Source organism: Xyrauchen texanus, chromosome 25, assembly GCF_025860055.1.
Source record: "Xyrauchen texanus isolate HMW12.3.18 chromosome 25, RBS_HiC_50CHRs, whole genome shotgun sequence".
In the NCBI taxonomy this organism is placed as follows: domain Eukaryota; kingdom Metazoa; phylum Chordata; class Actinopteri; order Cypriniformes; family Catostomidae; genus Xyrauchen; species Xyrauchen texanus.
The window spans coordinates 18656482-18670272 of NC_068300.1; the positions used below are offsets into that span (position 1 = coordinate 18656482).

The 13791-nt window shown below is 39.6% G+C and overlaps 2 protein-coding genes across 13 annotated transcripts in view; one reads left to right on the top strand and one right to left on the bottom strand.

The window, feature by feature from the left end:
- Positions 1 to 13791, bottom strand: part of zgc:158263 (ceramide kinase family protein) — an 867176-nt gene that overhangs the window by 387619 nt on the left and 465766 nt on the right. The window lies entirely within an intron of this gene.
- The window catches only part of LOC127618391 (sodium channel protein type 8 subunit alpha-like), a 74871-nt gene that overhangs the window by 57289 nt on the left and 3791 nt on the right, over positions 1 to 13791 (top strand). For 10 of the 12 annotated variants that reach the window (XM_052090802.1, XM_052090804.1, XM_052090801.1 and 7 more), the window contains 3 exons: positions 7332 to 7454; positions 13121 to 13405; positions 13675 to 13728. In XM_052090802.1, coding sequence (XP_051946762.1) covers positions 7332 to 7454; positions 13121 to 13405; positions 13675 to 13728 — 462 coding nt within the window. The remainder of the gene's footprint in view (positions 1 to 7331; positions 7455 to 13120; positions 13406 to 13674; positions 13729 to 13791) is intronic. The other 2 variants (XM_052090812.1, XM_052090811.1) reach the window with 1 other exon arrangement.

A 13791-nucleotide genomic window follows, 5' to 3' on the forward strand; every position in this document is an offset into this window, starting at 1 on the left:
AAAATCATCTTTTTTGTTTTCTTAAATTGTTTATAATGTTTACAGGAGTGTTGGCTATTCATGTTTTTGAGATGTTACAGACATATTATCAGAAATTAGCATAATTAACTCTGATTCAAAGTAATGGCCAGCATCATCCAATCACTGCCAAACATGTTAAAACAATGATACATTATAAATTCTGAATCTATGTACTGATTACCATTTTCCCATGTCTGTCAAACATGTTGAGTGGACCAAACATCATCTGCAGCTGAAATTGATCTATAGATCACATTTTATGAATGAATGCACTTAGCTGTGTTGGAAACTATAGGACACTCCCTTGGTCCCTATTTAGTGAATGACTTATCCTCCAGTGTGCTGTCTGTCTGCATTGTCTCAGAACAGTTCGAAATGCACCTTATTTTTATCCTAACTCCTTATAAAGCCTCTAAAAGCAAAAATGTTCAGCTTTTGGATGAACCCATTCTCAATGTGATAATGACCAGTGAATATATGTAAGATTTCTATGAAAACATTTGCATAAGTACACATTAGTGTACATTGTGTTTAGCAGTGTGGCGTTTAGCGATAAATCGCAGTTTGTTTTTAAATGGCATATTGGACGAAACTAGAGACATTTGACTCAAACAGGTTTCAATGTAAAAACTTAATTAGGTTTCTTACCAGATGTAGTTTTGTTGCCATTTCTTCCAAAGACAAACCCATGTTGTTTTGTCACATGGCTCCATACGTCAAAAGTTTAACCCTTTACTGACAGCACAGAGTCGTTTGAAATGAGATCAGTGGGTTTAAATTAATTTAAATTATGTGTTGCATATAGCGAAGCCAAAACACAACGTCCACGCATGTGTACATGGGGTTGCACAAGGTTCAGGTTGATCAAGGTCTTGATTACTGTAGATCTTTATTACAGGACAGTGCTAAATGTTCTAACAGAAATTAAATGTAGTTTGAAGAAATACTTTTTCAGGTAAAAGTGCCCCTAATTGAAGAATCACCCATAAACAAGATTTTTACACATTGATACAGAAAGTTATAAAAACTATTACCATAACTAGTACCAGATATTGTTCACAGCCTAATCTATAAATCAAAGCCAACACATTTGATGAATTCTGAGCTATGTTACCACTTAAACTCAACAATGACCACTGGATGGTCAAACTGTAATCATCACACAGCTAAAAAAATAAAAATAAATCAAGTTTCTTTAAGTTTGCTCTTGATATAGTCAATACCCACCCTTTGCCTACCTCCACCTTAAATAAGGCTGATGGGAGCTGTAGTCCTGTGTGACTACTCCCAGGGTGGTGGACTAACTGTACGTTTCCACTGGCACATGTTGAGTGAAGCGAAGCTAGTGCTTTCAATTAATTCCAATGGGAGCCGAGTGTAATGGTTGTGAGGTGGATTCTCATTTGAATGAATTGACCACGGCTGCTTCGCTTCACTCAACACGCACCAGTGGACGCGTATGGAAACACTCATGGTAGTTGAGAAGAACTAACTATCCCAAGATGGATCAAATGTGCAATCCTTCCTTCCCACTCATACCTGCTCTTCCCTTCCTTGAGGCAGTACTGAGATGTGTTGATGTTAAGGACATGCAGCAGACGGTGAGTTTTCCTCCTGAAATCTGCTGTCATTGGTTTTGGTTTGGTGGTGTTGATCTAGTCTTTGCTCTGTTCCTCCACTGTTCTTTGCTTTGCTTTTATGGGTGTGATGCTCAGAAGGGCTTTAACAAGGGGCCAGCTTCATATCCAGCATGTGTGTGTTTGTGTATATTTCTATACGTGCCATTATTCCCAGTCTGTCTCCCACTATATATCTGTTCCATCACCCATACAGTTTATTACTACTCTCTTGACATCTTTGACTTATATTAGATTTTTAGATTTTATTAGATATTAGTTTTTAAGCCCTGCAAAAACATTTTCTGACTCAGTGTTTTTCATTTAAAATATCTAAACATCCTTAATACCAGATTAATTTACTTGAAGCAAAATTGTTTAAGAAAGAATGACTAGATTTCAGTGAGTATATCTCGAAGGAAATTAGTTTTTCTTACCTCATTGGAATATATATTTTTTCTGTTTTAAGAATAGATCAAAAAGCAAGGGCGCAACTACACATTTCCATGCTGGTATGCAAAACTACATTTTGTGCCCCATGTATCCGTCAAGCATGGGGAGGGGAGTGTCATCTATTATAAGCATTGAGCTTGCATATATGGTTTTTGTGCCTTTGTTAAAAAGCATTCAGTGAGGTTTATGCTTAAACAAGAAAAAAAATGGGATGAGTTGAAAATGGTAACACTTTATAATAAGGTTCCATTAGTTACCAACATTAGTTACCATGAACTAACAATGAACAACACTTTAGTTTATTAATAATGAAAGCAATTCATATTTATTTATTAGTTATTTAGTTATTAATAAATGTTAGTTTCAACTAATAGTAATACATTACTATGATCATATGCACTGTGAACTATCATAAACTAACGATGAACAATAGTTTTTTATTAACTAACATTACAAATATTAATAAATGATGTAAAACAATTATTTATAATTGTTTTTTTATGACACCTATTGCGTTACCTGATATTAACATTAGTTACCTAATATGGAACTATATTGTAAAGTGTTACCAGAAAAAACGTCCTGGTTACTTCCATAACCTCCGTTCCCTGATGGAGGGAACGAGATGTTGTGTCGATGTAGTGCCACTAGGGGACACTAGGCATCACCCTTGGGAGCCCCAAACACCTGATCTTTGAGAAAAGGCCAATGGGAATTGGGGAGTGGCATTTGCATGGCACTCCCCTGGACATACGGGTAGAAAAGGTGCTGGCTTGCAACCACTATTTCAGGTTTTGTGCCAAGGAGCCGAGACAAGGCCCTGGCCATTTCAGTGGGTAGTTCAGTGTTGTGGCAGGAGGGACACAAAGTCTCGTTCGAGGGAACGGTGGTTGCGAAAGTAACCAGGACCAGGATCTGTCACTCACACAATGATGTGTCGATGTAGTCACACTAGGGGTCCCTATATAAATGCCACAACTAACTGAACTCTGTTACGTGGACTGGCGGTGCAAGACAGGCAGACCTTTGCGTGCCTCGTAGCCAGTGAACCCGGCCTTCACATAACCTCCCCCAATTCTCCTACAGGTGTCACATGGTCACCTGCACCTCGGGGACAGGTCGACTGCCCAAAAATAAGAACTGGCTGACCCAGCCGTGACCTCTTCTCCTTTTTTCTCCCCTAAAATAACTAAATTGTTCAGCTGGGGGCCATATAGTGGTCCGTTGTTGGGGGGTGTCTCTCTGAAGGGGAGGACACCGCAGAGACCACACCCCACCCAGAGGGGTGGTATTTGAGTGGGAATACGTCATATGGTCTTACAGAGTCTTGTTGGAAGTATCTCATGTGGACAAGACCCGTGGTAGGACCTACCCGGGGGGTGCTACAAACACGGTGACCGGGGCAGCGCTGTACCTGCCATAAAGGAACGGTGCCTGCCAGTCGTGATAACGACAGCTGTGGACACCGAATGTGTGACCCAGGAAGTGAGGAAACCACTCTTTTGTTACAAATGTGGCTAAGGGGCTGCGGCGAATTCAACAGAAAAGGTAAAAAAGGATTTTCCACCCGGGGGATGGAGTGGTCTGTTTACCAGCTCCTGTGCAATGGGTTCCTGGCTCCCAGCGTCGCCCGTCTCAGGGGCATTTTGACGGGGTGTGGGACCTTGAGACATGCCAGGGCAGGATGTGTTGTATGGCCTATGGCTTTTTGACCACAGAGAATTGCTGGGCAAAATCCTCTACAGTGTTGCCGAATAGGCCAACATGGGAGATGGGGTGTCAAGGAATTGTACACTGTCAGGCTCCCTTGACTCAACCAGGTTGAGCCCGAGACACAGTGCTGTGACCTTTGTCTCCAGGAGGGCGAGATTAGTCACTGAGCGCAGCTCCTGCATCAATCCTGGGTCAGGACTACCCTCGTGCAGTTCTTTGAGTGCCTTGGCTTGGTGTACTTGCAGGAGAGCCATGGCATGTAGGGCAGAGGCGACCTGTCCAGTAAGCCTTAGTCACCAGTGATGATGTAAGCCTACAGGCCCTGGACGGGAGCCCCGGACGGCTCCGCCAGGTGGCGGCGCTCTGCAGGCTCAAGTGCATGGGCACGGCCGTGTGCGGCGCTTGGGTCCCAGGAACCAAGGGTTCAGGGGGGAGCAGAGGTTTCCACTCCAGCCCGACGCTCGCAGTCGCCCAGGCATGCATGGCTACCAGCTCTGCGTCAGCCTGCGAATAGGCTACCGCACCCGAGGGTGGGAGCCCAGCCAAGTCCTCTGCGTCAGACTGGACGAACCTGCTATCTGATGCTGCTATCGACAGCTCTTCCTCTTCACGAGCTCCGAATGAGATCACAAACCCGCCCTGAGACGAGCCTGCCGTCTCATCCCAGAACTTGACCGGGGCACACGAGCATGCTGGGGAATGGGAGGTCCGTGGGGGTTTCCCGGTGGAGAAGCTCCCATTGAGGTCCCCAAATCACCCCCAGTGCTAACCGTCTCTGCCTCATATTCATAGGTAGAAGGACCGAGGCGGGGAGCCGCTGGTGTGACTTTCCCTCTGATGAAAGAAAACCACAACATTGCCATGGTCATGTTCTAGCAATGAGGACATGAACCATCCATGAAAGATGTCTCCACGTGGGTAGCACCCAAACACGTGAGACAGCGATCATGGCCATCAGAAGTGGAGGGATAGCGACCGCAACCGGAATAATACACAAACGAAAAGGCATCTTGAAAAAGACACTTCATAAGTGCCACTCTTTTAGTATGAAAATATACTCTTTATGAGAAGTATATGCTCTTTTAGCTGCTGAAGGGTCCAGGGGTGTTCTCTGCACAATGCCTGCGCGGGGGGGGCTGTAATGTGCTGTAAATCCAACAGCTTCACTGGATACAGAGATTAAAAGGATCATCAGAGTAATTCAGCTCGCTGAACACAATCGCTCAGCTCCGAAGAGAAAATCTGAATGAGTGGTCCCAAGCCAGCTTCTTTTATACCCGTCTGTCCGGGGGAGTAGCATGCAAATTCCACTCGCCAATTCCCATTGGCCTTTTCTCAAAGATCAGTTTTGGGGCTCCCAAAGGTGACCCCTAGTGTCCCCTAGTGTCACTACATAGACCCAACATCGAGTGAGTAACAGATAGGGAACTCTTTTTCATAAACAATTTAACTTGTCAAATAAATTTATATGGATGTTTAGATATTTCAACAAGAAAACAAGACAAAAATACTGATTAAGAAAATAGGTTTTTTGCAGTTTGAGTGTTGGAGTGTGTGAGTTATGATCAATTTGAAAATAATCCTTATTTTGTTAGTGTTGTGACATTATACATCCATCCATTTTATTTAGGACAATATATAGTCACTGTATAGTATACAATAGCCAAAGCATTAATCACTTATTTACCATTCTGAATAGTATGAGTGAAAAACATCCGCCATTTCTGATTATTCTTTAATCTATTCAGTTTCAGTTTTTTTTTTTTTATTATTTTTATGTCTTCATTTGGTCACAGCCACACATCTCATTGACCTTACCTTGCAGAGCGAGCGTGCTGACAGATGAAGAAAGCTTACACTGAGGGGCCATCTCAGCCAGCTCAGAGGGCCCCGTGGCCCTCCATAAAGGGGCACTTATGGGTTCCGACTGAGGCTAAAGGTGACAATTACCCCCAAAGATCACATGATCTGTAGATGAAGGAGAAAGCTTTATTACACAATAATCCTCTGAAAATGACTCATTCTTGATAGTGCATTGTGTAGTACAGAGCCAGCCCCTGTATTAAAAAACTTAAGAGAATTTGTCAAAGGATAAAGAGCTTTTTTTCATAGAGCTTTTTTCATAGGAAAAAGGGCTTTGCAGTCTTATTTTTAAATGTGAAAATATGAAACATACATTTTGTCTAATTAATAATTGATGTCAGCTAAATGAGCTATGTACAGTTTGTAAGATCATTTAAAAGCAGAAATTATTTTATATGAGCTGGTTACCTTCTAGGTCATACTAATTGAAGACAATAGATATTCAATAAGTATGTTTTCTTCAGTGAAGAAACATGGTATTACAGTCTGTAAAGACCACAGTGCCATTCAGAATAAAGCTTTCACCTTTAAAATAATCTACTCTGTGAGTTGGTTAGCTTTTGGTGTTGTGGACTTTTGCTGTGTTTTTACCAAGTCTTCGTCAGTGGCTGGTTAGAGTTGTGCAGGTCTGTTTGTATACCTTTACAAGGGGACTTAAGCCGGTCTCTCAATGCCTGTTAATTTAAATTTTCCCCTGAATATCCACTGATGAGCTCTGAAGTGATTCTATTTGCACCAATGTTCCATCAACACATTTGACACTTACAATATAATCAATAAGTTCTCTTGAGAGTGACTATCTTGACCTTCTGTAAATTACCTCCATGCACTTAGTATTTACACTAGATTTCATCATGTTTCGGATGGCATCTTGAGACTGACCAGAGCTTGAGTTCCCTTAGAGTGATTTTGTCCTTTCAGTGCTGTACAGTGTCCATTACTCTCTGCCATCCCCAAGTCTTCTCCTCAACTGTCACATTACTGTGTCAATGTGATGCTCTCTAAACTGTAAAATCAATGTGACTTGCAATTTGTCATAAATGTTTACCTGTATTCTTTTTCACAGGTTCCATTAGTTTGTCTGTTTTAAATTATATGGGATATAATACCTAAGCCAAGAGCGTCAAGGAGAGACAATGTTTGAAGGGCAAGGGTAAGGTTCTTGGGTATGTGGGTGTTTTTTTATGCACCTGCAGGGGTCAGCTCTGTCTTATTAGGGCCTCCTAACCAACTCCCACGTCCCCAAGGTCTCCTAATGTTGTCAGTCCTAAATCAGCCATATGTAACGCTTCTCTGTCCTCTGATTGAGTCTTATGCTTCTTTCTTTCTCTCTCTTTCAATCACAAGTTTCTCTGCAGGTGTAAGGAACCTTGCCAGCATTGGCGACCTACCAAAACTAACATAGAGCAAAATCCTAGTGTTTATCCTCTGCCTTTAAGCCCCTATCTGTACCTGTAATCAATACTAAACATGATTCTTTCTCTCTCTCCTTCTTGGGGATATATACATGTATAAATGCAGTATTATATATGTATATACCCACCCAAACTGTTGTGTATGTGTGTAAACCAACGTTCCAGCAGCTCTAGAGGCCAACTCTTCCCTCAAGAGCTTTCCTCCCGTCTAACAGTATGGATCCTTTTTTGCTTCTCTGTTTCTGTGTAGGTGTCTATAGTCAGCCTTATAGCTAATGCGCTGGGCTACTCCGATCTAGGGCCCATTAAATCACTCAGGACACTAAGGGCCCTGAGACCCCTCAGAGCATTGTCACGTTTTGAAGGGATGAGGGTAAGATACAAAGCTATAGAGCTGATCTCTCTGCATGCCCATTCAGCAGTTACAGCATGCTAGAACTGATAAAAAAAAAAAAAAAAAAAAAAAAAGACCGGCAAGGACCACCAAAACCATACCGGGGGATTTTTTTTTTTAAAGATATCCACCAATGAAAAGGGCCCACCCTTTTCATGTACACCTCTTTTGTTCCACATGTGCCAATGATTCAGTCATGATGCAGCTAAGATCATTTGGAAAATAGGATGTGAAAAGCATCTTTTTGAAGTGCAAGTGTTCCCTGATTTAACTGAAATCAGGTTTATGATCGACTGCTAGTTAACTTACAATAAGTAATTGTCTTACAGAAAGGCAAATGTATCAAAGCTGCCTCATTACAAATAATATTACAAATTGGCCTTAAAGAAATGTAGCATGAAAACAATTTCTAAAACAAAACGCAGCGCCATTCAAATCCCTTCTCATTTCACTCAGCATTTGATCTGCAATTGGCTGTTCATTTGGCCTCACTCTCAAATTCTGCTTTTGATAGAAGGCTCCCTTCCCTCCATTTCTCCTCTTCCACTGACCCTGTCTCTCAGAGAACAACCAGCAGCACAGAACACTGAGGCCCCCACTTATACTGCAACATACTAGATAATTAAACACACAGAGCACATTTAAAATAATTTAACCTTTGCTAAGCTCTGCCTCCCTTGGCAACTGTTGCTCGCTCAAACAAGCTTTACGCAACTTCTCATTGGACTGAATTGGAGATTTCCGTGAATGGTGAAAATTATTCCAGGTTCACTACAAGTTAAGATCAATCTACTGCATTTGTGGCATATTGTTGAATTCCACAAAAAAATAATTTTGACTTGCCCCTCCTTTAAAAAAAAAAGAAGAAATAAAAGATGAAAAAATCAGGGTTCCAGTGAGGCATTTACAATGAACGTGAATGGTACCAATCTGTAAACATTAAAATAATCACTGTTTGAAAAGTATAACCACAAGATATAAACAATATGCATGTTAACATGATTTTAGTGTCATAAAATCACTTACTATGCTTTTCTGTGTAAAGTTATTGCCAATTTTACAACTTCGTTGCTATGAGGGTCTAATGTCAATAAACCCTAAAATGACTGTAAAAATGACAATTTAAGCAACTTTACACAGAGGCTTAAATCTTGTTCATAAAATTATACAGGGGTTTTAACAGAAGAATTAATGTAAGTGCTTTTATTAAATCGAAAGCTTCACATTTTTGCCTTTAAACCCTCCAAAAATTTGCCCCATTAACTTCCACTGTAAGTGCCTCACTATAACCTCAATTTTAGCTTTTTTTAAAGAAAAGGAGGGACGAGATAAAATATTTTTTTGTGGTTATCATTATAATGCCACAAATGCTGTTGATGAGCTGAACTTGTATTGAACCCGGAATATTCCTTTAAATAGTATTACAATGCCCCTGAATATACTCACTGTGGTACTGTGAACTTTCACCTCTATTACCCTATTATGACCTGAATCAATACGTAAATTAATAAGCAATAAATTATCATCGTTTATTTATCTTGGAGCAAATGTAGGTGTCCATACTATTGTCAATTAAATGTGTTTATTTGAGAATGAGGTCTGACACATACTGTAGCTTAATTCAGGCAATTCTCAAGATTTATTACAGATTTGGAAAATGAAAAAGTACAGCATACTATCTGGGTACCATTTGCCACAACATTTTTGTAAAATTCTTTAAAAAACTATCCAAACTATCCAGTGAAAATGCTTCCATTTTGCATTTTTGCAAATGTAACTAATTTTTCATTACAAATATTGGTATGTCCCCTTTTAGCTATAATGACAGCATGCACTTGATGCACTTGAATCCACACTGAAATTCCATAGACTTTCAGTAGAAAAGAGCAAATTCTTGTTTGATAATATGCGAAACGCAACAGTCACTTAAGCAGGAATGCGTCAATTGGTCGGAGTTATATAAATGTTCTGTTTTTTCCTTAACTCAGTTGAAGAGCAAGAGTAGGATAATTCCAGTCACTGTGCTGAATGCAGTTAGAAAGCGATTGCAGTTGTGGTTATCTACAATCATCAGCCTCTTTAGTCATCTTGTTAATCAGTTCAGACCATTGCAATGGTAGCTACTTATCCCGTTTTGATGGTTGTGAATGGTTGCACCTGGTTGTTGTCACTTTCAGTCTCTCTTCTCTTACCTGTGGACTGGTTGCCCTGAGCTTCTCCTCCCACTCTACCCCTCCTCACTCCCTCCCCTCTCCAGCACTGTGCAGAACCCTTCCCTCCCTCCCTTCATCTCACACTGTTCACTTCAGCCAATTTGGCCCTGCGCTGCCCGGCCCAGAGCAGCGCTGAGGAGCCAACCCGCTGGAGCTCACCTCACCCTCTTTGCTTGTCTAGGATCTGCACATGGGACTGTAAAAAGAGAACCTCATACACACATGATTTTGGGTGTGAGCAGGAGATATTTACTAAGCTTATGTTACTCTCTGAATTTTCCAGCTGGTTTCTAGTTGTGGAGTGGATGAAATGTCTTTTTAGAGATTTGATTAGTCTGGATGTTTATAGTAGTTGCCAGTCAGTGTTTTAGAAGCTTAGGAAATTTGTGAGACAGTCTTGTGATACTAGGCATTGAGAGGTTTGTGTTAGTTTCACTTTCAAACAGAGTGAAACTTAAAGGAAAGAGAGTAAATAGATTATGTGATCTCACACTGATGTTATGAATCCAGGTATGCCTAGTTTCAAAAAAGTTAAAGACCCAAAAATGACAGAAAATATTTCTCAATATAAAGGACTCAATTGTATTTGATTGAGCTATACTAATGGATATGTTTGCCCTTACATTTTTATGTACTTTAAAAATGCATGTATCTTACAATATTATAGGATTTTATAGACAGTTTCATTATTTTGTAGTCTAAATTTGGTAATTTTGTTTGTAGTTTTTCTATCTCTTAATTGTATCATTTAGTATTGTACTATACTGTACTAGATTAGACTTAAGCTTGCATTGTTATGATAGGTTTGATTTAATGGAATGTAAACTATAATTGGAACCATGAGGATGTGTGAAATATCCATTTTACGTAATCTGCAGAAAAGTATAAATCAAAGAACAGAGAGAATTTTTTTTCTGACCCTAGTAAATAATTTCAATGTTCATCAACTGATATGCTGTTTTGTTGAATTTAGCTAAAAGGGTTACAAATGAATAAATTATTTGATAAGGAGACACAAGAGTGGAGAGATCCATATGTTAATGTGAACACACACACACGCACACGTTGGTGCAGCTATCATTATGAGCACTCTCCATAGACATAATTATTTTTATACTGTACGTACTATAGATTCTATCCCCTAACCCTAAATCTAACCCTCACAAAAAACTTTCTGCATTTTTAATACAACATTGGTTAGTATGTTTTTTAAGCAATTTAAATTATGGGGATACAAATGTCCTCATAAATCACATTTATAGCATAATACCCTTGTAATTACCAGTTTGTAACCTAAAGAAAATTCCTCATAAACCACTTAAACCTGCACACACACACACACACACACACACACACACACACACACACACGTGCACACACACATACACATTCACACACACATATTAGAGTGAGATACCATGAAACCAGCTTAGTTTCACCACTTTTGTGTGTTTGCCATTTTTAAAATACATTTTTCTAATACAACAAACTGGATAGTAAACTATTCTTGTTGATTTATGTTTTGATTAACCATATTTAGATTTACCTTGTGCACTTATTCTCGTTTGGATTTTCTCTACTACAAAAGATGCATCAAATCGGCCAGTTTGAAAAGGCACAAATCTCTCTACACTGCTGCCTCTCCTGTTCATTTATTTATTGATTTTAATGGTTCATGAGATTGCACAAATATGTCATGTTACATGCATGTCTTGTTCAATTGCCAATGCACATAATGCACTTTTGAAAGCCATTTTCCCTCACTTTAATATCTGTGTTGATCCTCACAAAGATATTTTATGTCTATGTGACATTTGAACATGTAGTCTCTATTGGAAAACGAACAGTGATTCTATTGACAAGTGCTTTTCCTGGGGATTTGATATCTCAAACCAATCTTCAGCACTCCTACAGTGTATCTAGTCTATTATTATTACTTAATATTACATAATTGGTATTGCCTATATTTATTTTAATACTATGCATTTTAAATATATGTAAATAATATGACAAATTGATTTTAAAACTGCTACACTTTTAACCGTATATGTGAGCTAGCACATGGTCAATGTGATTCATGTAAGATAAGATTCCCCTGTACTTGCAGTGAGAATATTGTTATCCACTGTGCCTCTCCGTGTGTTGAAGGGGGGGAATATGGCTCCACTTTTAGTCTGTGAGAGATCTGCATGTTCAGCTGCCTGCCTGAGAGCTGCGGCTCGGCTGCCTAACTGCCACAGTTAGTGAGCGTCTCCTGGCACACTCTGCTCATCGCTAATCACTGACTGATGATGTCCTGACTTGGACAGAGGGGGAAAGGGAGGGATGTGGAGGAAAAGTGTGGAAGGGGTTGTTGTAATATGTTAAATGTTGTTTAAGCTTGCTATAGCAAAGTAGTTGGGTGGGGCAGTGTGTTTGGTGGTGGAAGGTTGAAAATGTTTGCTTTGGGGATGTAGAAGTGTGAGTCTGTGTGGCATATTTGTATGGAAGTCATTTATGATGCTTTCACATGTTTTTTAAACAAACCACTAATAGCCAAAGAGAGGAAACATAAAGAAAAGTTAGATGGGTAGAGTTACTATTTAGGACACTCATTTTGAATATTCAAGAGGGTTTTTTGGCCATTTGGAATAGGAAAAGTAGGCATATGTACTGTGTAAAAGTCAATGGCCATCCAAGAAAACAAATGTTTGTGTTTAAATATATTCACCCTGACAAAATGTCTAGTAAAATGTCCTAAACTTCTGCTCAAGTCAACCACACTGTATGTTTTTGCTCAATTTCACCACTACCTCCTGAAGATTGGATTTAAAGGGATAGTTCACTCAACTTCATATTTTGGTATGATAACAATACCGAATAACCGCAAACACAATTAGACCTGCTTGCATCCAAGGTCTGCTAATGGAACACTTTCAGTATTAGACACCTCAGAGCTCTGGGCCCAGTTGCATGAATCCCCTGAAGTTAAAATCTCATGAATGTAAGTGTATTGCCACTAAGGTTTTTCTTAACTTAAGGTGTTTCCTGGAACCGAGTCAAAGCTGCCTCTGTGGGATCAATTGACAGGGAAAGTGATGAGATAGCAGCTAAAGTAAAACAAAGAGTAATGGCAAATAATTTTTAACAAGACTACATTTTAAAATTAAAATTTAATGATCAGATAACTAGCATTAAATAGTATTCTTGAATGGCCATGCGACTGAAACATTTGCAGGCATGACCGTTGTGTGCATAGAACAAATCTAGTAGTAAAAGGAGTAATACCCCGCTTAACAGTACTAATGATCTCCCTCTTGTGCCATGCAAATATGCAGCCACATCTGTCAGTGTTGGTTTGTACTTAAATGTGTGTGTTCTGTGTTTGAATATTTACTGGGGCTTCTTCAGTTTCTTACTCTGCACTTCCTTGTCTCCCCTACTCTTCTCTAGGTGGTAGTCAATGCCTTGGTGGGTGCCATACCTTCCATTATGAATGTGTTGCTGGTTTGCCTCATCTTTTGGCTGATTTTCAGTATCATGGGAGTCAACATGTTTGCGGGCAAGTACTACTACTGCTTCAATGCAACCTCTGAAGAATACTTCCTACCTGAAGAGGTCAACAACAGATCACAGTGCTTTGAACTAAAGGCACAGAACTTCACTGAAGTGCGATGGAAGAATGTCAAAATCAACTTTGACAATGTTGGTGCTGGATACTTGGCTTTGCTACAAGTGGTAAGATTGCCTCTGTTTGACAGCACCACCTCACTTTTATTTATTTGAAATGTACGTATACTTTTAGTTTTTTTTATATGCAATATTTTTTTAAGTGTATTGCCATTTTACACAAGTTGAGATTTTGTTTTACATTTTAATAATATATACTTCACATTTAATAGGTTTAAGTTTCCTGTATTAAGATGGTGCACTATCTTAAAATATTCTAAATTAAACATTGTTACAAATGTTGACAAACTGTTTCTGTTTCCCTTTTTCCCTTAAAGGCAACCTTCAAGGGATGGATGGACATTATGTATGCAGCAGTTGACTCCCGAAAGGTGAGATATTTGGGCAATCTTAGGGACTGGTAAGATCTAACACATTCTTTACTTAAAAAAGCA